This window comes from Gracilinanus agilis, chromosome 1 (assembly GCF_016433145.1).
Source record: "Gracilinanus agilis isolate LMUSP501 chromosome 1, AgileGrace, whole genome shotgun sequence".
NCBI lineage: Eukaryota > Metazoa > Chordata > Mammalia > Didelphimorphia > Didelphidae > Gracilinanus > Gracilinanus agilis.
The window spans coordinates 727,621,460-727,646,157 of record NC_058130.1 but is presented as its reverse complement, the minus strand read 5'-3'; the positions used below and the strand labels follow the sequence as shown (position 1 = coordinate 727,646,157).

At 46.0% G+C, this 24,698-nt stretch overlaps 1 protein-coding gene across 1 annotated transcript in view; it reads left to right on the top strand.

Moving 5' to 3' along the window:
- The window catches only part of THOP1 (thimet oligopeptidase 1), a 41,716-nt gene extending 27,139 nt beyond the window's left edge, over window positions 1-14,577 (top strand). The window contains exons 8-12 of the mRNA XM_044685344.1: window positions 477-678; window positions 2,472-2,658; window positions 3,106-3,234; window positions 11,837-11,973; window positions 13,578-14,577. Of these exons, the coding sequence (XP_044541279.1) occupies window positions 477-678; window positions 2,472-2,658; window positions 3,106-3,234; window positions 11,837-11,973; window positions 13,578-13,739 (817 nt within the window). The 3' untranslated portion in view covers window positions 13,740-14,577. The remainder of the gene's footprint in view (window positions 1-476; window positions 679-2,471; window positions 2,659-3,105; window positions 3,235-11,836; window positions 11,974-13,577) is intronic.
- The last annotated feature ends 10,121 nt before the right edge of the window (window positions 14,578-24,698 follow it).

Below are 24,698 nucleotides of genomic sequence, written 5' to 3'. Positions count from 1 at the left end.
TACTGGTAGAAGTCATTTGATGATGATTTGAAAGTCAATTGATAGTCAAGGTGAGAGCTGGGGAGCCTGAACTAATGATGTAAATGATAAGAGTGGGTGATGCTAGGTGGTATCAGTCTTTGAACCCAGGGTCAGGCCTAGTGATGTATAGTGGATCACAAGTTCAAGACCATAATTATTGCTGAGGGTGCATGAAATAGCAAATTAAAGGCTAAGGCTGAAACTGAGGCCTGTGCTAACAATGATTAGCTCTGTTAAAGCAGTTATCTTAAACTTAATCACAAAAGACCTGCTAAAATCATCACTTAGGCTAACGTGATTTAACTATCTTAGAATTACAATTTATGATTATCTAAAGACTACTGCTAACACTGAAATCCAATCCTCATATAAGGGGGTAGGGGGTTTTCACACTTACAACCCCATCCCTAATCCTAAAGGTTGGACCTTGACTCATTTCCCTGCCCTCTCTATAGGGAAGGAAAGTATGGTCATGCAGCCTGCTTCGGCCTACAACCTGGCTGCCTCCTCAAGGATGGCAGCCGGCAGATCTCCATTGCAGCCATGGTGGCCAACTTCACCAAACCAACACCGGATGCCCCTTCTCTGCTGCAACATGATGAGGTGGAGACATACTTCCATGAGTTTGGGCATGTGATGCACCAACTCTGTTCTCAGGTAAAGATATATCCCACAGAGTTGTGTGGATGACAGCATCATAGCCCCATGATCAAGTTTCAGAATTTGGGTGGGTGGGTGTAGGGAGTGTCTGGTAGATACCAGCAAGCCAGAGATCAGGTACAGGGAGATTAGCTATCTAGATCTGCAGCCACTGCGCCCCCCCCCCCCCCCCCGTTTGGGGACCTATTGACACAATTAATGATCTCATGACACCATCATCACTGTTCAGCCCTTTGACAAAGACATGGATCCACTTATAGCCCAGCCCAGTTCATAACACTTTTCCCAGGGACACAACAGAGGGACAGCCACCCTGGTAACCCATCTCCCCAGTGTCCTTTGTGGTCTACCTCTTAGCTCCCTTGCTCCTTCTTCTCCAATGTACTTATCTTCATAGTTGCTACATGAAAGCCAGGACTGAGAACACAAAAATCCCAGGCTTTCTTTTATGTAATATTAGCACACTGCATTGAGGAGGGAGAGGAGGGAATTCTCATTAGGGCTTTGGGAAGATGATGCTCTTAGAGCTCAACTAAGCTTTTCCCCTGATTGCAATAACATTAGGGGAGCAGATGAATGGACTAGGGCACAAGAGGACAGAAAGCTAGGCAGAGGCTTTAGGCAAAAACTTATCAGGAACTAAAGCAGAAAAGTTAGAATGCAGGCAAAAGTCAGATCGTGAAGCAGGGGTTTTCCTGAGCTAAGACAAGTTCAGCTAGCTGGCTTAACCTGTGGGGGAGAGATCAGGGGAAAGAGACACTGAGCTAGAACAGAACCCTACAGGAAATGAGCTGCTTGCCTTGGCAAGGTCCAGTCTCCTTTGCCATTCTGTAGTAGACGCGGTGGTATTTTTAGGTGAAGGAGAGAAAGGGCAAAGGTGTTATAGAAAGTCAGAAGGGATTTTAGTAATCTAGTCTGGTTCCTTTCACTTTACAGCCAGAGAAACTGAGGCCCATGGGACTTTCCAAGAGTAGAATCCAGGTCTCTTGTTTTAGCAGTAGAACAAGCCTTAGGTATGCTTAGTCAGGTGAACAAATTCCTCAGGGTTACATCACAGGCTCTGGTTACTCTTAGTTTAGAGCAATTTGAGGAACATGATTGGCTGGAGAAGGGGTTTGGGATAGAAATTAAATGTCTAGGGAGCATCTTGGTGGCTTAGTGGACAGAGAGCCAGGCCCTGGAGACTAGAAGTCCTGGGTTCAAATCTGGCCTCAGCTACTTCCTAGCTGTGTGACTGCACAAGTCACTTAACCTCAATTGCCTAAACCTGGCTCTTCTGCCTTGGAATCAATACTTAGTATCAATTCTAAGACAGAAAGTAGTAAGGGTTTTAAAAATAAAAAGAAAGTAAATGACTAGATCAGGGGCTCCACAACTTTAGTCTGTTTCTATGTGGTTCATAAGCTAATAGTTGCTTTTACATTTTTAAAGACAATTAAAATTTACTTTAAGGTACAAAAAGCATTCTTAAGCTTACAAGCTAGAAATGAGTTTGATCCCTAGGTATGGCCTCCTGGACTAGATATACATAGTAAAGTACTGTGTCCTGAATACATTATAGGTATGTTATAATCTAAGGAAATCTGGGGAATAGCCCCACATGAACAGTTTTCCAAGATTGTTATCAAGTTCCTTCTGAAAGCCTATTTATTTGTTGCTGCTGTTTCTTCTTGTGGGTAAGTTGGGAACCACTGATGGCATAGGGGATGTAGACAAGTAGACTGAGGATCCCCTTGACCAGGTAGAAGTACATCACAGCCCAGAGTTCTTCCTTGTCTGCATATTCACAGGCAGAGTTTGCCATGTTCAGTGGGACCCATGTGGAGAGAGACTTTGTAGAAGCACCATCACAGATGTTGGAAAACTGGGTGTGGGAGAAGGAGCCCCTGAAGCGCATGTCCCAGCACTACAAGACAGGAGAGCCCATCCCTCAGGAGCTGCTGGAGAAACTCATCAAGTCCCGTCAGGCAAATACAGGTTTGGTGCTCACCCATCCCCTTTGGCTTTTCCTTCAGTTCCCACTGACTTCTACATGTATAACTGTGGGATCTGAGGGCTGTGGAATGGAATAGACTTTTCAGCATGTTTAGAAGAGAGACCATCTCATCTGGAGAGCTGCCTCCCAGTTCAGTGTTCTTTGCCTATGATTCCTTCAAATGGACACTGTAATTGGCAGGGCAATAAATCAGATGTTTAAAGTGCTACTTATAGTATCACCAAAAAGCCATCATAGTCTCTGGATTCCTCTGAAGCTTGAGATGGGACCTTTTCAATGGGGAGCAACTCCAGGGCAAGTGGAGGTGAAGAGTGACTTGGATTCAACTGGATACTCTGGAGGGAACACCGAGGTGACCTACCAGGGTCATCTTGGAGGTACCTGGTGACATAACGGTATTTCCTGAGTTGTTATTTTCTCCCAAACAGGCCTCTTCAACCTGCGTCAAATTGTCCTAGCCAAGGTGGACCAGGCACTGCATACACAGACGAAAGCAGATCCAGCCCAGGAGTACTCTCGGCTGTGCCAGGAGATCTTAGGAATTCCAGCCACTCCAGGTACTACTAGCCTGTGACCACTGTGGGCTCATTGGAGTTGGGTACCCCTGAGACACAGTTATATAACAAGGGTCCAAAAAGGCATGGATGTCACTCTTAAGATGGAGGCATCATCCAGGAATTAAACTGGAGAGGAATTTGTACCTCCCCATTGGAGAGAGCAGGAGTGACCATTACAGACTTCAGTATAGCTCCAAGTAGCTGACCGAGACAAGAGGAGGCCTTAAAGAACATGGAATTCTAGAATCGCAGGGTTAGAAGGGAACTTCAGAATGTGCATTATCAGAGCTAAACCAATACCTTACTTAGGTGGGGACTGTCATAGTTTAAAAGGGATTCTAGAGATTATCTATAGCCTAAACACCCTGAGGAAACTCAAGCCCAGGAGAGTGAGGGGCCTTGCACAGATTAATCCAGAGTTGGCAGAGCCAGGACTGCCCCCAGTCTTCTAATTCCAAGTACAAGATTCTTTCACTGTAGCATTCCTCTTCTGATATGGAAGCTGGAACAAGAGCACAACATTGAGAAAAACCAGGAAAATGCAAAGCAGTTTGCCTAGCTATGTGCAACATAATTCTGTATGGAGTGTGGAGCATCTTGTTCTAGCCTCTGTTCCTCAGATGTTAAAAAATGTCAGAAACCAGTGTCCCGAGGTCAGCATCAAGGTAACTGCCTCCTCCTTCCCAAACTCTGCCTTGGTGAGACAGAATTCCAGGCTGCTCAGACCAGTGCTTTCCATTGTCATGCTGTGACAGGAAGAACAATGGACTTGGAGTTAGGAGGCCTAGATTTAAGTCTAAACAAAAGGACTTATGGAATGGGCACATTACTGAGGGCACATTACATCATGCCCCAAGCTGCCTCCTAGAGGTAAGGCTTGAATTGGCTATTGAGAGAGCATTCAGTCTGTAGTTCCCCCACTGCGTTCCATAGAGTCTGGCACTGAGCACTGGGAGCAGAGTACAAAGAGGATATATTATGAGTAGAAGTGAGCTCCCCTTCCCCTGCAGAGCCACTTTCTACTCTCTCCTTGCCCAACAAATCCATGGAGGAATGGAAAGACCACGGAGTCTGGAATCATGAAGCCTGGGTTCACATCGTGACTCCACATTTACTGGTCATGGGATTTCTGAGCAAGTCACTTAATGCCCTTAGACCTCACTCTCTTTTTTTCTTTTTTCCTTTAATCCTTACTTTCTGTTTTAGAATTGAAACTGGGTATTGTTTCCAAGGCAGAAGAGCAATAAGGCTAGGCAGTGGGGGTTAAATGACTTGCCCAGGGTCAAACAGCTAGGAAGTATCTGAGGCAGATTTGAACCCAGGTCCTCCTGTCTCCAGGCCTGGTGCTCTATCCACTGAGCCACCCAGCCGTACCCAACTTTAGGCCTCATTTCAAAAGAGTTCTGAATCCTATGATCCAATAAAATTCTCATTTGTTTAAAAATAGCGCAGAAGAAACAGAACCCTAGAAGCCAAAAGTGTGCCCCCAGCCAAAGGAGCTATAGTCTCTGAACACATGCACTAGAAGGAAAGCTAATAGGAGGAATTCAGAGAAAGCTGGCCTTGTCTGAACTGAACCCGAGTGAAGAAGGCAAGCGCAGAAAGGCAATCCTAGGCCCGGCGCTGGGGCTGCGAGGGGAGCCCTTCATGTAGGGATGTCTCCGAGATAACGGCTACCGCCAGGTAGCCCCCTCTGTGGGGAAGAGGCCAGTGTCTCTGTCAGATTCTGCCTCCTGACCACCCTGCCCTCAAAGGCAGTGACCAGGCCTGGGGCCCGCTGGGCAGGGCGGGACAGGCAGGTGCTTCCAGGAGCAGGGTGGGAGGGGCCTGGAAATGAGCAGGCAGCTTCCACTGTAGTCCTGCAAGTGGCCACCGGAGGGCAGCACAGAGCCAGGGACAGGCGTGGAGGGAGCCGAGCTGAAGGTGAGGACCATAAAGGGATAATAAAGCCAGCTCCCCAGGGAGAGGCAGTGAAATGTGCTGGGAAACCTTGGGATGTGGTGTCCAAGGAGCTGGGTTCAAATGTCTCCTTTACTGCCGCTGAGACCTAGAACAAGTTCTTTTTCCTGGATCTCAGTTTCTTCTTCTTCTTCTTTTTTTTTTTTTTTTAAACCCCTGTCTTCTGTCTTAGAACCTAAGTATAGGAAGAGTGGTAAGGGCTAGGCAATGGGGGTTAAGTGACTGAACCAGGGTCACACAGCTAGGAAGTGTCTGAGGCCACATATGAACCCAGGACCTCCCTTCTCCAGGACTGGCTCTCAATCCACTGAGCTACCCAGCTGCCCCTCAGACCTCAGTTTCTTCTGTGAAATGGAAGTGTGGACATTGCACTTAAATGATCCTCAGGGTCCCTTTCACGATCCAGGTGAATTCAATTAAGCATTTATTAAGTGCTTATTCTGTGTCAGGCACTGATGATATATAAAAACAAAATAGTCCCTGTTCTCAAGAAATTTACATTCTAGTGAGGAAAAACAGCATGAATAGAGATAAATGCAAAATAAATATAAAGGCATTTAGGAGGGAAGGACACTAACAACTGGGGCAGTCAAGGAAGGCCTCTTCTAGGAAGTGGCATTGGACCAGGTTCTCAGAGGAAGCCAGAGGATTCTAAGAGGTAGAGAGGAGGGAGGAGAAATTTCGGGTACAAGGAAAGCTCACAGAAAGGCACAGATTGGCTGGCACATGGGATGCATGACAGAATAAGGTACGCTAAAGTGGAAGAGCTAGTTTGGGGCCAGGCCTTTAAATGCCACAAGATAAGTATTTTCTCCTAGAAGTCAGTAAAGATTTTTGAGCAGGTCAGACTTGTATTTAGTGGATATTAACTTGGCAGCTGTGTGGAAGACGGATTAGGGAGGGAAGAGATTAGAGATGAGGAGATGAATGAGGAGGTTATTGTAATAGTACAGTCGAGAAGTGATGAGGGCCTGGAATAGAGTTGTAGTGAGGAAAGACTTTGGGTGAAACCTCTCTGGGTATTAATTTCCTCATCTAGAAGATGTGGGGATTGTACTAGATGGTTTCTGTGGCTCCTTCTAGCCTTGAAATCTATGATCTTGTGACAACCCATGCAGAGGGAGTCCATTATCCTTGTGGAAGAGATGTAGAGGCAGAACTGATAAGACTTAGAAACTAATTAGACAGCTAGATGGCCCAGGGTCTAGAAGGCCAAACCTGGAGATAAGAGGTCCTGCGTTCAAATGTGGTCTCCGATACTTTCCAGCTATGTGACCTTGGCAAGTCACTTAACTCCAACTGCCTAGGCCTTGTTGCTCTTCTGCCTTGGAACCAATACTTAGAATCTATTCTAAGTCAGAAGGTAAGGGCTTTCAATTTAAAAAAAAAAAGAAAAAAAAAAACTGGCTGTGAGGGTGTGTGATTTAAGTCCAACCACTAAATTTAACCTTTACAGGGAATGGGTGGAGTGGTAAGGGAGAGTGAAGGGTTGTTACAAATAATATTGATATAGATGGATATATTCAAAATATTTAATAGTTTATTTAAAGCCATATTGGTAATTAAGAAGGCCATGTGCCTGCTAAGATCTAATTCAAATGCCCTATTACCTCTGCCCACCTGGCTTGTTTCACAGGAAAAAGTGTGTCTCAATCAAATTCTGAGACTTTATACCTTTGTCTACGTAATCACACTTTCTGCCCACCTGTATTACACAAGAGGAATCATGGGAAATGTAGTTTTGAAGTTTATGTCATGGACCTCAAAATCAGTTCGAGGGTCCCCAAATTTCTAGTATCACAGGGTGAAGGCTATATAACTCCAAGAGTGTGAACGTAGGTGACTAGAAGGATAGTGGTGTTCCTAACAGAATAGGGAAATTAAGAGGGATGGGCTTAGTGGGAGAAATGAGTTTTATTTTAGACTTGTTAAGTTTCAGTTAGTTTTGGAACATCCACATGGAGATATCCAATAAGGTGGTTGGTAGTGGAGGATTAGACAAAGAATAGGAATGACCTATTGCTTTTTTAGTTAAATTTTATTTTTCCAGTTAACAAAATATATATTTTTTGAATCCCTTACTTTTGCCCCAGAAACAGCTCTTATTCAGAAGGGCAAGGACTGGGGAAATGGAGTTAAGTGACTTGCTCAGGGTCACACAACTAGGGAGTGTATGAGGCTAGTTTTAATTAAATCTTTTTTTTTTTTTTTTTTAAACCCTTGTACTTCGGTATATTGTCTCATAGGTGGAAGATTGGTAAGGGTGGGCAATGGGGGTCAAGTGACTTGCCCAGGGTCACACAGCCGGGAAGTGGCTGAGGCCGGGTTTGAACCTAGGACCTCCTGTGAGGCTAGTTTTGAACCCAGGTCCTCTCAATTCCCCAGCTGGCATTCTAACCACTGAACTACCTAGCTGCCCCAACAAAATCTATTTTCTCTCCTTCCCGCTCTCCAGCTCCTGGGTGGGGGAAAAGACAAAGAAAACCTTTGTATTGTCAACCAAACCCAATTCCCTTTTTGGCCCTGTCCAGAAAAATATGTCTCCTTCTGCATCCTGAGTCAGGAGGTAGGGGATATGTTTCACTGAGTCCTCTGAAATTGTGGTTGGTCGTTGCACTTGATCAAAGTTTTTTGAATTAAGCTTTTTTGTCTTCACATCATTCTCCTGGAAACAACTAGTTTACAAGAGATTTGTAAACTATAATAATCACATGAAAATATGCTCTAAATCATTTAGAGTAAGAGAAATACAATGAAAACAACTCTAGGATTTCACTTTACTCCAGGCAAATTGGCAAAACTGAGAAAAGATTGAAAAAGTTAATCTTGGCAAGGCTGCAGGATGACAGAAACTAATGCACTGTTGTCTGGGTTGTGAAGTAATCTAGCTGTTCTGGAAAATAATTTGCAGTTATGTAGGTACTCCAGGTAAATCAAAGACGGAAACAAAAGTCCATTGTATGCTAACTATTGATTGCCGTACCCTATGTCTTAGCAAAGTCTAGAAATTGAGTAGGTGCCCATTGACCAGGAAGTGACTAAACCGAAGGCATGTGATAAAAGACTTGTATGAACTGGTACAGACTGAAGTGAGCAGGACCAGGAGATTGATTTATAGGCAGCGATTATGGCTATGAGTGTAATGAGGGGTCTAGGCCAGTGGTTCCCAAACTTTTTTGGCCTACCGCCCCCTTTCCAGGAAAAATAATACTTAGCGCCCCCTGTCACATACTGTCACCGCTCCCTTACAGTTATTCACCCCCCTCAAATGCACCTGTGGCCATCACGGCTCCCCTGGATCGCTGCAGCACCCACCAAGGGGCGACGGCGCCCACTTTGGGAATCACTGATCTAGAGCTTAGGAAAGAGATGAGAAGTGGCTCTGTAGATTTTGTAATGATCGGCATAGTGATATTTGAGCCTGAGGGAGACTTCAGTGAGGAGCCAACATTGGAACTGAAGGTTTCAGAAAGGCAGGGGTAAGGAAGGGAGTACAACTAGGTGACTTCATAAAGGAAGACATACCAACCCCTCCCTGCCAAAAAAAGGTTTTAAAATTACTTTGAACCTCTGGGTTAGGGGTAAGAAAAGAGAGAGGCGGTAGGTATGCTTACAGACTCATTCCTGTGTGTTCCAAAGGTACTAGACATGGAGAGCATCAAAGATTACAAAAAATGAAGTTGACATTTTAGCAGATAGGAAACGACTGATTACTGGTAGAGAATCATTTTCTAATCAGCTATATATGTACACTCTGTTAGTCTGTAAGAGGAAGCTACAGACCAATGTGAGACTCCTTCCTCTAGTAGGTTGGAGGGCACAGGGGAGGGATCTGCTTGTATTGATGGACCCATCCCTACTGCTCAAGAAGCACTGGGGTTCTCGGTACTGTTGTGTCATTCTGATCAGTACTTTAGTACATCAGTCATTTCAATGTTGTATTTCTTTCCTTTTTTAAAAAAACCTTTACCCTCTGTCTTAGAATCGATATTAGGTATCATTTCCAAGGTAGAAGGGTAGTAAGTGCTGGGCAATTGGAGTTAAGTGACTTGCTCAGGATCACACAGCTGGGAAGTGTCTAAGGCCGGATTTGAACCTAGGACCTCCTGTCTCTAGGCTTGGTTCTCAGTCCACTGAACCACCCAACTGCCCTTGAGTATTTCTTAAAGATGTTCTTAACTTAGACTTCATGGGTAAATTTCATGGAATCCATAAATTTGTTTTTTTACTATTTCATTAATTAATTTCATGTACATAGTTTCATTGTGCATTTAAAAACACTGTTCTGAAAGGGTTCATCACTTCAATAGACTGCTGAGGGGGTCCATGACTTTTTTGTTGTTGATGATAAGGGGCTGGGTCTTGGGAGAGAGTTTGAAGCCGTATATAAAGCTTTAGGTGTCATCTGCTTAGAGAGGTTGTTTGAAATCAGTAGACCCAATGAAATCACCAACAGTAGGAATGAGCTTAGGTGTTAAAGGAGACCCACGATTGGGGCAGGGCCCATCATGGAAGATGGTCCAGCAAAAATGCCTTAGAAAGATGTCAAAGCCAAGAGAAGAGAGGGAGTGGTAACAGCGTCAAACAGCAAAGAGCTCAATTAAGGAGGCAAAAACTGAGGAGAAAAAGATCTGTGGATCTAGTAACTAAGAGATCATTTCTTACAGTAACCAATCATCATGACTCAGAACTGATGGTGAAGAATGCCAAAGAGTGATAGAATACAGGTGCCTCATGAGGGAGGCCTCTGTCATCAGATGTGGCCAATACATTCATTTGTTTTGCTTAATTCTACTTCTTTCTTACAGAGGAGGGTTCTTTTCATTTTTTTTTTTTTTGGAAGGGGGAGGTGATGTCACTGGGAGGTGATGGTGATTTTTAAGAACAAGAATAATACTTATTTTTTAAGATTATTAGTAATCTTGGCGAGAGCAGCTTTAGTCAAATGTTGAGGTAAAAAACCAGATTGCAAGGAATTGAAAATTGCGTAGGAGGAAAGGAAGTGGGGGTAATGAGTATAGGTAACCATTTTTAGGAGCTGAGTGGATACATACCGAATAATGACTTGAGGGTATAGTGAACATTTTTTAGGGCTAGGGGAGCATTGGGTATGTCTGTTATAAACAGCAGGAAAGTTCAGTGGATGAGATTCAGAGAATGCATGATGGAGAAGATTGTCTTTTCCTGAAGCATTTGGGATTAAGGGCATAGAAAAGTTTATAGAGGAAAGGACAAATCTCCTCTGAGAGAAGGACTAAGGAAGAGAGGAAAACGAAAAGCACTTTTAAAGAATGGAAGGAAAGAGCTCACAACAGCTTTTTTACAACTTTATCTTACTCCTTTTTTTTTTGAGTAATGAGTGTTAAGTAATATTTAAGCTTTTTATTCTTCTGTCAATCATTTCCTCAGCTATCCCACTCCCAATTGAATCTTCCATAGCAACCAAAAAAGCATAAACAAACCATCCCATAAAGTACCATAGTCCCTCACCCCTCCCTACAAGAAGAGAAAAGTATTTCATCATTGTTTCTCTGGGATTAAAATTGGCCATTGTGATTAATCACAGCTCATGCTGGCCACTTTCCTCAGTGAGGTAGGAAGGAGGAGGATGAGAAGGTACTGTAGGAGATTTCAGGGGAAAAGGTTTAGAGCAAGTGCTTTGTGGAGTGCTTGAGAGAGAATCAATCTGATCAGAACAAAAGCAATGTCCTACAACAGTGAGGATCCAGTGGAAATTAGAGGACAGAAGCTGTAGTTAATACATTTAGCAACAAATGGCATGACTTCCTTCAGGTGGAGTGTTCAGCTGAGATGGTGGGGAGCAACTGAGAGCTAACCCTCAAGGAAAAAGTTCTGCAGCAAGTCCCATAGAGAGAGTTCTCTTCAACTTCACATCACTTGGGGCAGTCCAGTGGATAGAGTGCCAGGTCTTGAGTCAGGAGGACCTGTGTTCAAATATGACCCCAGACACTTTATAACTGTGTGACCCTGGGCAAGTCACTTAATTAACCCTGATTGCCTAGCCATTCCTGTCTTAGAATTGATCCTAAGATAAAAATTAAACATTAAAACAATTTACTCTTTTTCTAGCCTTTTCTTACTACCCTCATCTCTAAGGTCACTAATCCATGTACCCCAACACACATAGTCTATAATGATAATTTGTGCACTTGGCTTGTACCGCTCCTGCATTTATTGTCTCTTACCTTGTATTTAATTATCTGTTCCTCTTTTCTATATCTTGAGCTCCTGAGAGCATGACTCATGAATTATTTAATTCACTGAAATCCTTCTCCCGGTGCTTCCTCATGGAGTGGGGAAGACCTTGGCTTCTCAAAGGATGTACCAGTGGAATGCAGCCTCTAGGGTGGATCTGCCAGAGAAAGGGCCAGGCTAGCAGCAATCCCAGAGACTTGGCTCTCTCCTGGCCCCAACGTGATGATTGTTTCAGCCACAGTGGCTCATGAAGAACAACTCCTTAGGGGTAATTAGTGTCACTGGGATGAAAACTGATTGCAGACATCCCTGGTCTTTGAAGTATCTTCCCCAGTGCTGAACCCAGGGCTCTTCTGTTAAAATTTTAGCTAGCCTAGGGAAAAGGGAAAACTTGAGATCTTCCCCTCACTCTGTGTTTGCTCCCCAGGTACTAATATGCCAGCCACTTTTGGACACCTGGCAGGAGGCTATGATGCCCAATACTATGGCTACCTCTGGAGTGAAGTGTACTCCATGGACATGTTCCATACACGCTTCAAAATGGAAGGGGTCCTCAACTGTAAGGTAAAATAGCTAAATCTTGGAACTGGTTTCTGCTGATTTTCTTCCAGGTCATTTGTTCCCCTTTTCCATCAGTAGGCAGGAAGGGAGAAGTGATGTCTCCAGAGAATCCTTGTCGACTGCCCTCTCTGCCAGCCTCCCATTGTTGCCCCTTAAGACTGCAGGCATAGCTCTGCATGATCCTCTAAACCTCTGAGTCTACCTTTTGTTTGCCCAGCTGAGCTTGGGTTTCTTCTCAGCAGAGACTCACTGCTGAGACATATCAGCCTCCTTTGCCTCCAGGGCAGAGCCATAGGACTCCCCTTCTCTCTTGGAGCTGCTCTGATCTAAGAGCCAGGGCCAGCCAGAAGCAGCATGTGGACAGCATGGTTGCCATCCTCAAGGATGTGAGAGGCTGTCATGTGGACGGATAATTAGACTTGCATTTCTTCACCCAAGGACACAAACCGAGGCCTAGTATGAGGAGGGTATAGCTCTGTTTGAAGAACAATGAGAGCTGCCCCAGAGTGTAGGGGGCTCCCCATGACTGGGGCTCTTCTAAATGAGGCTTGAGATGACCACTGACTAGGGGTATTGGAAAGATTCTTGTCCTTGGATGGGTTAGGCTAGATGATCTCCGAGATCTCTTCTAATTTGAGATTCTGAGAGCATTTTGACTTGGGTGAAATTTGACTTAGTTTGTGTGCCCTTTCCCCTGCCTCCCATCTCTTCAGTGACACTGGCTGTGACCTTCTGCCTTCGCTCTCTCCCTTCTCATTCTACTACATCTTCCTTGCACCCTTAGCACTGATCTCCCCTGGGCACTGGTTGTAGCCAGTGACAGGAATGACTTGTAGCCATACCCTTAGTCATTCCAGGGATATTTGCTGCTAGAGCACCTCCAGTTAGCCAGAACAAGTCCTTTATTGGTGTCTTTTCAGATGCTTGGGGCTGGGGAATTTTTAAGAAACAGAAAGCCACCTGTAGTATTAATGGAGTGATCAGAAAAGCCCTCTACTATACCTCCCCCATTTTAAGTTTCACCTACCCTCACCTCAGCCTAATCCCTACTCTTCATGTTCCTGAAGGTTAAATACCTTGCCCAAGGCCACAGATATTGCCCAATTTTCTCTGGGCCTCTTTACTCTTCTGTACAATGAATAGTCATGCTATACTTGCCTGAAAACTGGGGCTAACCTTGTTGATCTTTTAAGATTCCTTCCAGTGTCAGGAGCTATGATTCTGGGGAGCTGAGCTAGAGATTTTCCTAATAGTGTCAAAGAGAGATCATTTAGTTCAACCTATTCCTAAGAAGGAATATTCTTCATAGCATCCTTGACAAGTGGTCATCTAGTTTCTACCTGAAGGCCCCTCATGATGGGGAATCTTGCTAAGTTATTGGGGAATTTAAGTGTGACCCCTCTCCAGGCCCAAACACGGTTTCATTCATAGTGCTGTCAGGGCAGAGGAGAGTGGACTGTCTGCTCCCCTTCTGGGCTCTGTGCCTCTCATGCTAGCTTTGGGTTGGTAAAACACTTCTGTCTTCTGTATCCTGAGACGGGTGAGGGGTGGAAGACCCCCAGAGCCCACTGTCTCTGTCCAAACAGTGTCCCTTGTCCCTCCTGTAGGTCGGCATGGACTACAGGACGAGCATCCTGAAGCCCGGTGGCTCTATTGATGCTATCTCCATGTTGCAGCAGTTCCTAGGCCGGGAACCCAAGCAAGATGCCTTCCTCCTGAGCAAAGGGCTGAAGGTGTTGGACAGCAGCTCACTGCCCTCTGCCTGCTGATGGGCCGGCCCCTGGGTCACGGGAGCTCTTCCGTGCATCCCCATTCTTCAGGACTGAGCAAGTTTGGACAGAACCTTCCTCTGGCCTCCCTGTTGCCTTAAATTCCCAACAGAGAGAGAGCAGAGGGACTCTGACAGAGCCACTACCCCACCACAGGGTGGTGGAATGAGGGGGTGTTTCAACCCCCTTCTGCAAACCCACCTTGTTTTGCTTTCTACTTTTTAACCTTCCGGTCCCTTTTTGGGGTCTTTGCTCAGTCACATTAAGATGTTTGGAGAGTTCTTGTGTTGGCCATATGGCCTGATATTATTTTTTTCCCCTTGTCCATCCCACCCCAGAGTAACCAGGATCAGGTTCTCTACTGAAACTGTAGCTGTAATCTTTTTTTTTTTTTTTAAAGTGGAGTGAAAGAGGGAGCCTTCCTCCCTTCTTCCCTCCCTCCCAACTCCTCCCTCGAAATAGCTTAGTTTAACATTGGTTGTTAAGGCAGAAATCATGGTTTAGTCTTTTTGGGGTGGTTTTTTTCAGGCGCTGTTTTGATGAGAGATGGATTAGACCTCAGGGAATCGATAGCTGGAATGGGTGTGTTTTATGTGCATGTATGCTGGAGCTGGTGAGTGAAATGAGTGAGTTGTTCCCCCCTTAAGCCTGAGCACTCTGGCTCGGGCACAGAGCAGTGATTTCCTAACTGGAACCAAGGGGCCTTAGAAAGTTCGCCCTGAGCTTGATACAGACTTTACTCCAGGATTCTGAGGCCAGCGTCTCCATGAGGATTTAATGCCTGGCTCACATAATAAAAAATGAGGAAGCCTATCAATAAATCTGTCAATAAGTGAAATTGGGTTGGTGCTCCCTAGGAAAGGGTGTTTGGAAAAAACTTGGCCATGTGACTTCTCCCTTTACCCCAGCAGACTTTTTAAAAATCCAATAGGAGAGATTCTTCAGGCCTGCTCAACAGGGACCCCTCATGCCCTTGACCATTCTTCATCCTATCAGTCCACGTGAAAAAAACCAAGCACAGAGACTTGAGCACAGCCATGTCCCTTTCTCTGTTTGGAAGCCCCAGGCAGCAAAGGGGAAGCTGTAATGAGATGGGGATAGAGAGCTTCCCTCATGGCCCTTCAGGGAAAACCTAGATGAAGATCATTTGGCTTTGAAGGGGGTGCGGGGAGACCTCTGTTAAAAGGGAGCAGGCATTAACTGGTGTCCAAGAAGTCAAGGAGTGAGTTCTCTAGACTTGCCTTGTCGCCTGTTTCTGTGCCCTCAGTCAATAGGCATTTATTGTTACGGGGTGCCTGGCACTGTGCTAAGCACCGGGCACACAAAGGCAAAGGCAGCTCTTGCCCTCAAGGGCCCAGTCTAAAGGGGAAGCATGCCAGCGGCCACATACATTAGAGTGGATATGAGATAAACTGGAGACACAGCAGGGAAAAGCACTAGAACCAAGAAGGATCAGAAAAGGCTTGTGCTGAAGATAAACAGGAGGCAGAGATGAGGGAATATGTTCCAGGCAAGGGACACAGCCAGAAAAAATGCCTGAACCCAAGAAATGGAGTGTCTTGTTTGAAGAATAGCAACAAAGTCACCCCAAATCCATTGCAATTGGAAGTGGTTCAGGAGATACAGAGCCAGGCCCAGAGATGGGATGTCCTGGGTTCAAATCTGGTCTCACACACTTTCCAGCTGTGTGACCCTGGGCAGGTCACTTAACCCAGTTTGCCTGGCCTTTGCCCTTCTGTCTTAGAGTTTTCACTAAGAAAGAAAATAGTAAGGGTTAAGAAAAAGAAAGAAAGCAGCAATTGGAATACCCTTTTTTCTCCCCACCCTCTTCCACCTAGATTTTTTGGCTAGACAAGCAAAGATCTCAGCTCTACTTCTGACTCACTGTGTGAAGTTGGGCCAGATTCTCTGGGCCTTAGCATCAAGATAGAAAATTTTGTTGTTATTGTTATTTGTTTTTTAATAAAAACCCTTACCTTCTGTCTTGGATTCAATATTGATTCCAAGGCAGAAGGACAGTAAGGGGGAGGTAATTGGAGTTAAGTGGTTTGCCCAGGATCACCCAGCTGGGAAGTGTCTGAGGCCACATTTGAGCCCAGGTCTGGTGCTCAGTCCACTGTGGTACCTAGCATCCTTCAGGTGATCTTTTCAATCCTAATAATCAAGAAATCCATTAATATTGAATGTTCCCATCCAAAAGCCCTCATTCCTAGAGGCAGTCTTAGCCCCTTCTACAATACTGTGCTTCATGCACAAATCCCTTTGGGGAGGAGTCAAGGCCAGTTCCTTTTAGCCAAGTGCCCCCCCTGCCTTTAGCTGAACCAACTAATGATTAGATTTTAAGGTCACCAGCCTCCTTTAATCAAGCTGCTCCCCTCAAACAGCAAATCCCCTACTCTTGTGAGCTTGGTAACTTTTAGCCAACAGCACTAGCTTTGGCCTTGTTTAGACAAACAAACGTCTTTCCCCATTTTCTTTGTTCCTCTCCCCTAAGGAATGGCCAGAGAAAAGGAGGATTTAATCTTTGACTTAAATTAGAAACTTCTTAATACTTTAGTAGTAAGCCCCCTGTTCTTCACTGAAAGTGAGGTATGGTGCCTTCCATTCTTTGTTGTGGGTTTTTCAGTCAGGTGCTTGGAGTTCCCATGACTCCTCTAGCCTTTGCTTAAGCATCTTTCTTGAATTCAGCAGACCCTAAGGTAGAAACAGCTGACTGGGCATGTTTCAGCCACAGCAAGAGCCACCTGTAAAATCCTTGAGCTCTCTGGGCTGGCAAGGAAGGCAGAGAGAAAGGGAGTGGCAGTGCTTCTAGGGGACTTGTTCCCCTCTTTCCTATCTCCTTCCCTCTCCCTCCCTGTCACTCATCCAGACCTAGGCTCCTAGGCTAAGGTGGAATGATTTAGAGGCTGTTTTGTGCCCAGGCCTTGAGACTCTTGTACCTAAATTACACTGCACTTTCCTAAAGCTTTGAGCCTGGAGAAAGACATACCTGATTTTTCTTAGCTAAGTTTTTAGCCAACAGCACTAGCTTTGGCCTTGTTTAAACAAACAAACAAACAAACAAAACGTCTTTCCCCAGTTTCTTTGTTCCTCTCCCCCTAAGGAATGGCCAGAGAAAAGGAGGATTTAATCTTTGACTCAAATTAGAAACTTCTTAATACTTTAGTAAAAAGCCTCCTGTTCTTCACTGAAAGTGAGGTATGGTGCCTCTAGTGTCTGGTGTCCCTAGTGTTCCCACTATCTCAGGAAAGTGGGGCGCTTCTATTTAGATTCCATGGTTACCCCCATATATATATATATATATACACATATATATATACACATATATATATATATATATATATACACATATATATATATATATATATAAATAATACCTATGATCCTCTGGTCTAAAATACCAAATCCACAGGACATTTGCACTGGCGTCAGGAGATGAGATTATCCCTATTGATTCCTCTGTCCTTTTATGCTGGTCAAACTCTACTGGACTCTGCAGCAAGGCCAGATGTATACTGGACAGAGCTGTAAAAGGTAACTAGTGTAATGGGAAGACCACTGGGTTTGAATCTAGGTTCTTTTATCCATATGACTGTAGACAAGTCTTTTCCCCTCCTTGCAACAGTTTTCCCCATTTGTAAAATGAGAAGGTTGCACTATACCTCTAAGGGTGGGTCCTTCCACCTCTTAATCGTTGGTCCAATTAAGTGGGCAAAGTATCCATTATCTGTCTAAGTTATGGCTTGGACCCAGAATTACTCCCCTTGCCAGGAATTCCTCGAGGGAGTAGTGTAGGCTTTTTTTTTGGTGGTGTCCTTCCTGGTGGCCTAACCCATCCTGTGCTCCCAGCTCCTGAGGCATGGTAAGGAATATGGAAAGGTCACAGGTTTTGAATTCCTGCCTTCTTTGCCTGGCCAGCCCTGTGCCCCTATTGCTCGTTCCTCAGGAGCTTGAGTCTTTGGAGCTGCAAGTGGCCCCATCTTCCCAGTGGCCTGTCCCCCGCCCCAGGGACCTGGACGCCTTCATGTAGGGTCTTCTGCTGCCTCTATCTGACCTCATTTCTCTTAGCCTTCTCTTCCAGCATCTTAAAGCTTTTTCCATGCCCTGACGTACTGTACTGAAAGCCCAGCTCAGGTACTCAGCAGAATCCCAAAGGGGAAACGCATACACAGTGGGGACGGCTTAAAATACCTAAGGCAGGTGTGAGGCCGCTGAGTCAGCACTGGACAGCCTCAGCTCCCCAGAGGCTTCCTTCTCATCAAGTAAGGCTTGTCTGCCATCTTATCTTCTTCACCCCAGTCTCTAGATGTGGCAAGGCTGGAGACTGCCAGGCTGTCTCCTCCGGGCTTGACTCCTGCCCTCCGTCAGCAAGAGAACATGGTTGCAGACTGTGCCCCTTGCCCCTCCTCACTGCTGCAGGTACAGCAGTTGCATGGCCAGGAAAAGGCTCGTGGTACAGTCAGGAATGCCAGTCTGGGAAGGTGCCCAGCTCCTCTCCCTTGGCTCTGCCCCTTTTATCCTTCCCAAAGAAATCACTGCGTGGAATCCACTTCCCCCCAACTACTTCACCTCTCTGGCCAGGCTCAGCACTGAAGTCGAATTGACTGTCATTCTGGGGTGGGAAGAGCAAGCAGCCTTTTGTCTGGCCCTAATCAGGAGCCACAATCCTAGCTGCCCCGATGTGCCCTCTGAAGCCTCGTGACTGCACCAACTTTGTGGCGGTAGCTAAAAGCAACTTGCAGAGAGAGAATGTGATATTGAAGCTGGTAAAACTTGCTACTCTATAGGCTTCCAACCTCACCAAAAAGGTCCTCTTACTAATTCACCTCAGCATCTATTGAGCCTCTACTATGCAAGGCATTGTGCTAGGAAGAGAGACGATTAGAAAACAGTCCCTGTCCTCGGTGAGCTTACCTTCTACAGAAAGCACTGTGGCAGCCAAGGATCTGTCCCTGCGTTTACAGCTGGCCCCTTCCCACCTGCCCCCCTTTCCTTTGGGGTCAGATGCCCCTAACTCCTGCCTCTTCCTCTCCCTTCTTCCCCAAAGAATGGTGCTTTTGAGATTTTTGTAATGGTTCAGGTCTAGCTGGCTTGTTAAGCTGGTTGTTTTGGTAAAGTGCTTAACACTAATAAACAGTGGCTTCTAAAAGGCTCTTTGGGGATAGGGGCAGTGTTTCTTTTACGTTTCAGGCCCCCGCTTGGAGTGCTCCTCCTTCCCACCTAGCATGTGAGCCTGGATTCTCTTGTATCCCTGTTTGGGGAAATTGGTAAAGGATCGGGGAATACGTGCTATTTCCCACACCCACTCTTCCCCTCCCTGCCCACACTGTATGATTTTGCAGACTTTGCAGATTTTGCAGTAAACATTTATGTAAGCACCTACTATGGGCCAGGTACGATGCTAAGAACTGGGGATACAGTGAAAGGTCAAAGACAGTCCCTGCTCCGGAGGAGCTCACAATCTAATAGTGGAGACAGCGTGCAAACCGCCCTGTCCAGACAAGCTGCATCCAGGAGACATCAGAGATGATCCGGCCCTGGAATTCAAAGGGTTTGGGCATGCAGTCCACTTCCAAACAGAGAGGCAATAAACTCAGAGGCTAGACTGAAGCATATTCTTTTGGACAAGGCTAATGTGGGGATTTCTTTCACTTGACTATACAAGTTTGTAAATGGGTTTTACTTGTCTTGCCTTCTCAGTGGGAGGGAGAGAATTTGAAAATAAAGTTGAGTTTAAAGAGGGATAAAGGTTTCCTGTAGCACAGGGGTCGGCAACGTATGGCTCTTTCTGCAGGAGCCATAAAGTCCATTTTTTTTCAGGCGCTGTTACAGGAGCCGCACTGTGAGCACTGTATGGCTCTCACGAAATTACATTTTAAAAATGTGGTGTTTATGGCTCTCACGGCCAAAAAGGTTGCCGACCCCTGCTGTAGAAGGTGAGATTTTAGCTGGGACTTGAAAGAAGTTAGAGGGGCCAGGAGGCAGAGATGAAGGAGGAGAAAGCTCCAGGCACGGACAGAGTCGGTGCAAATGCTGGGAGCTGAAGGATGGTGGAACAGCAAAGAGGCCAGTGCCATGGGATTGAAGAAAGAGTACATGGAGAGAGGGGGTATAAGAAGGCTGGAAATGGGGGTGGAGGGAGGTTAGAAAAGGCTTCGAAGACCAAAGAGAAATGTTTATATTTCATCCTGGAGGGGATAAGGAGGAATCAATGGAGTTTATTGCATAATGGGGTGACACGGTCAGACCAGTACTTTTAAGAAAATTATTTTGGTGGCCAAATGGAGAATGGATTGAACTAGCGAAAAACTTGTGATAAGCAGACCAACCATCGGGCTATTACAATAGTCCAAGTGTGAGGAGATGAGGGCCTGTACTAGGGTGGTGGCAGTAGCAAAGAAAAAGGATTCAATTCAGTAATATCAAGCCATATTATTAGGAGGCATCTAGGTGACTCAGATAAAGAACCACTAATACAGATGGAAAGTCCTGGGTTCAAATTTGACAGAAGATATACTTCCTAGTCGTGTGACCTTAGGCAAGTCATTTCACCTCCACTGCCTAGCCCGTACTGCTCTTCTGCCTTAGAACCAATACACAGTATTGATCATAGTCTGATTGTAGATGAGCCTACCCCAGACCAGGTCCTTAAAATGATTGCCGCCTCTTCTGCATAGAGAGCCAAAGAGAGTTGTATTTGTCAGCGTTGAGCCCCGACTATGGCCGAGCCATGTTGAGTCCTGAGGAAATGGGGGTGGAAATAGTATGGTAGCATGGATTTAGGCCTAATATTAAGTGACTGATCACTATGACCCATCCCTACCTAAAATGAGAGTTCAACTAGACGGTCTCTCAAGTTCCTTCCAGCTCTGTCATTCCATGTTTTGAGGCCCTTCCCAATCCTCTAGTTTTCACTGCCTTAAAATGACTTTTTTTGAATATACCTCATTGGAAATTTTGGATTTATAGCCTGGGATCGAATCAGGTCTCTCTACCTCTTACTGCCTTTTCACCCTTCAGCAAATCCCTTAGCCTCCTATGACCTGAGTGTTGTCTTCTGCAAAATAAAGGGGTTGAACTCTGATCTCTAAGGTTCCACTTGGCTTTAAAGGTTTGGCCATGCCCCAGTGCCAGCACCGTGGCTCACGTCGTTCCTCTCCTGACCTCTAGGTGGCAGGCACTGGCCACTTTAGCTTCCTGTGGGTTTTCCCGATTCCTGGGGTCTTGGGGACTTACGGGTGTCTCTCTCGATTGGAGGGACATTCAGCTCCAGAAGTCAGGCCAGTCTGGCAAACCATCCCCTGCTTCTTCCCAACGCCATCTGCCTCCACCGGGGCCCCTCTAAAGCCTTTTCTCAAGAGCTGCGTCTGGCTGGGGCCCAGAATAACTGGGAACACAACTCTGAAACCTCCCGGCTTCTCTCTAGGGGGGCGTAATGGGTCCGACGTCCAATATTAATACCGTGGCTATTCTGAGCTGGCCCAGGGCACCACCGTCTGCTGTCTCCCCTCCGTTCCTTCTCTCAGCCCTCAAACACTCCAGACATGTACTATCATCTCAGAAGCAAGTGCGGCCACATTCTTGGCACAGGTCAGATGTATTGTGTTCGGTCTGTTCTGGATTTATTGGTCTCCATGAAGTCATCCTCGTGGCCCAAATACAGTCTCCTCCCCCAACCTTTTCACCCCTGGGGAACAAGAGGAGAGGGGGCTCTACTATTACTGCCTCCTGACCCACCTCTTCTAGGGCCAGCCTGTAACCGGAGAACCTGGAGCTTCCCTCGGGGAAGCGGGTGTGGGGAGGACCAGCTGTAACTCTTCAGGGGCTGAGCTTTTCAGCTGGTGCCGTTTTGAGAAAAGAGAATCATTAGCCCCTTTCTGAGAACCAAATCAACAGACCAGGCCCATTGAGAGGAGGATTTCTTCCTTAGGGCTCAAACCCTCCCCCTGGCTTTTTATGGTAGAGTTGTGTTTTGAGAATTGATGAACAAAGTAAGGGAACTGGGTCAGAATTCTTGACTTGGACACCCAGTAGTTTTGTGACTCAATTTGCCTATCCCAGCCTCCATTTCTTAGTCCGGAAAAGGAGAAATAATACTTATGTCATGCTCCCTCAGTGAATGAGGAAGGGACTCACTCTGGAACCCTTAAAGCACCAGAAGAATGTTGTGATTGGTGAGTTGGGAGACCTTCTCTGATAAACACTTATTGAATGGAAATGATCAGAAGCAAAGTGGGCTGATAATAGCTGCCCATAAGGATCCATTGGGAAATAGTCTGCTTGATGAACAAACCCATTGGGATGACTTGTTATTTACCGGTGAAAATAACCATCTCATTACTTTTCAGTCCAGCCCTTTCACGCCTTTACCAAGACCTTTTTTTTTAAAAAACCCTTAACTTCTGTGTATTGGCTCCTTGGTGGAAGAGTGGTAAGGGTGGGCAATGGGGGTCAAGTGACTTGCTCAGGGTCACACAGCTAGGAAGTGTCTGAGGCCAGATTTGAACCTAGGACCTCCCGTCTCTAGGCCTGGCTCTCCATCCACTGAGCTACCCAGCTGCCCACCAAGACCTTTATTAACACATTTTCATTAAGGAGTTTTTATAGCAATCCCAAGGGGTGAGTAATGCAGGTATTACTTTCCTCTCTGGGCCTCGTTTTCCTCATCTGTAAAATGAAGGGGTTGCAGCCGATGGTTAGAGTAGCATACATAGTTTGCAAAAGGCCTTAACATTTTCTTTCTCCTTCGATCAAAACCCCTGAGAAGTCTGTCAAATGAGTTATTATACCCATTTTCCAGATGGGGAAAAAACAAAGCCAGAGGGAAGCTAAGCGACTTCCTCAAAGTCATTTAGCCAGCACAAAAGCCAAAGTCGAAGCCCAATCTCATTCCCACCCCAATGCTCTACACAAGGCCATGATCACAAGGGGGCCTTCCAGTTCTAACCCTTTGATTATTATCCCTGTGGGACAGATGAGGTGATGCAAAGGGAGACGGAGGATAGTGTTCCCTGGACCCCGACACTGAAAGTATGGAGAACCTTGAAGTGAAAAAAAAGAAATACCTTGAGCCCCATTGGTGGTTGTCCTATGAGGAGTCATAATGGCAGTCTGGTTCCCAGGCTCAAGAAGAGACGGGGCTTCTAGGAGGGTTGGGAGAAGTCTGGATGATTGAACTTGAGCTTGCAGCGTTCCTGTCTCATCTTTTGGGCCCTGGAGGGGTCCTGAATCCTCCCTTCACCAAGACAGACGACGACGACGTCTCTTGCTTTGGTCTTGCTTTCTTGTTACATTCACTGATAGCCCGATTCTCCAGGAGAATCTATGCTTCATTCTTAAATGCAGCGGTCCTATGCGGGAAGCATTTCTAGCTTGGCAGGACCTATCAGGTCAGGGGCTCTGCTGGTAAAGGCTTCAAGACCGCCATGCCAGCCTTAGTTTTAACAGGCAAGTCTAGTATGTTTGAGGGCTGATCCTGCCCCTTTGGACAAGGGGTGGTTCAAATGCTGGATAATATGAGTCAAGGACCAATCTCCCAACCCCCTTTTGCCATCTGATCAACTATTTTATTAACGAGTAGGATTTGGATTTGGGATGAGTCTGGAATGGGCTTGAGACCATTGTTCCAACTTTGTCCTCTTCTGTCAGAAGAATATGATTAGGGGGCAGCTGGGTGACTCAGCCAATTGAGAGCCAGGTCCAGAGATGAGAGGTTCTGGGTTCAAATGTGGCCTTAGACACTTCCTAGCTGTGTGATCCTGGACAAGTCACTTAACCCCCATCACTTAGCCCTTACCGCTCTTCTGCCTTGGAACCAATACACATTATTGATTCTAAGATGGAAAGGAAGGGTTTTTAAAAAAAGAAGAATATGATTACTTTCCTTGCCCCCCTCTTCTACCCTTGGATCAGGCCATTGGCTCATCTCATACAGGATTCTAGCTTGGGAAGCCACTAGAAGGCTCTGGACTCCAGAACCATTCCAAGATGTCCTCAAGCACAAATAGACAACAACTTAGGTCCCTTTATCAGGGCCAGTGGAGAGTAGGAGCCACTGCTCTCTGCCTCCTGACCAGCTCGTGCCCCGAATGGGTCACCTTTGAGGCTAGCCCTACCCTACTCCACATCTCAGACGGCTCCGGGCTGCCCAGCTAAGTCAGGAATTCAGACCCGGCTATTTGGCTATTTCCAGCCCAGACAGATATTAAAAGCCCTGACTTGGCAGGGATGGGACCAGAGTCGGGGGGGGTGAAGGGGGAACCTTTGGAGAAATCCCTGCAGAGCTCTGAGGCTGAGTTCAGAAGCCTGGTTTGGCTCTGACTTCTCTCTCATGGTATGAGTTTTTGAAAAATCCAGCATGGTCGCATTATTATTTAACATCCCCTGGCCTGACCAGCTCCAATTCCTGTGGGAAAAGACTGAGAGGGGGCCATATGGCCCAGGTTGCCAGGTGGAATTTCCTGTTGTAGATTGTTCTCACTACCTCTCCCCACCCCCCACCCCCATACAAAGAATGTCTTAAGATAACAAGGTCTTAGAGGCGGAAAGGAACTAGGACTTTACAAATAGGGAAACTGAGGCTCAGGGAAGGAAAGGGACTTTCCTAAGGTCATATAAGTAGGCAAATGCAGAGACCTGAGTCTTCAGACTCCAAAGCTAGTACTCCTCCTCCTGCCTCTTCTTCCTCCTTAACTTCCAAGCACCGTGAGCCCCCGGGGAGACTGGGCCAATCACAAAGACCGAGATGACCCCTCAACATGGCTCCTTCATTCAAACTCTGCTTCCTGAAGTCAGGATGTAAAAGAATATTCCAACAACTCTTCTGCCCATTGCCATTCCCTGGGTGAGTAGTGTGAGGGACCAGCTTTGTCAGAAGCTGGACAAGGAAGGCTACCCTCCCTGGCCAGTGGGACCTTTTCCCATCTTCCCCTTTCTCTTAAACAGACAACATGATTCCGA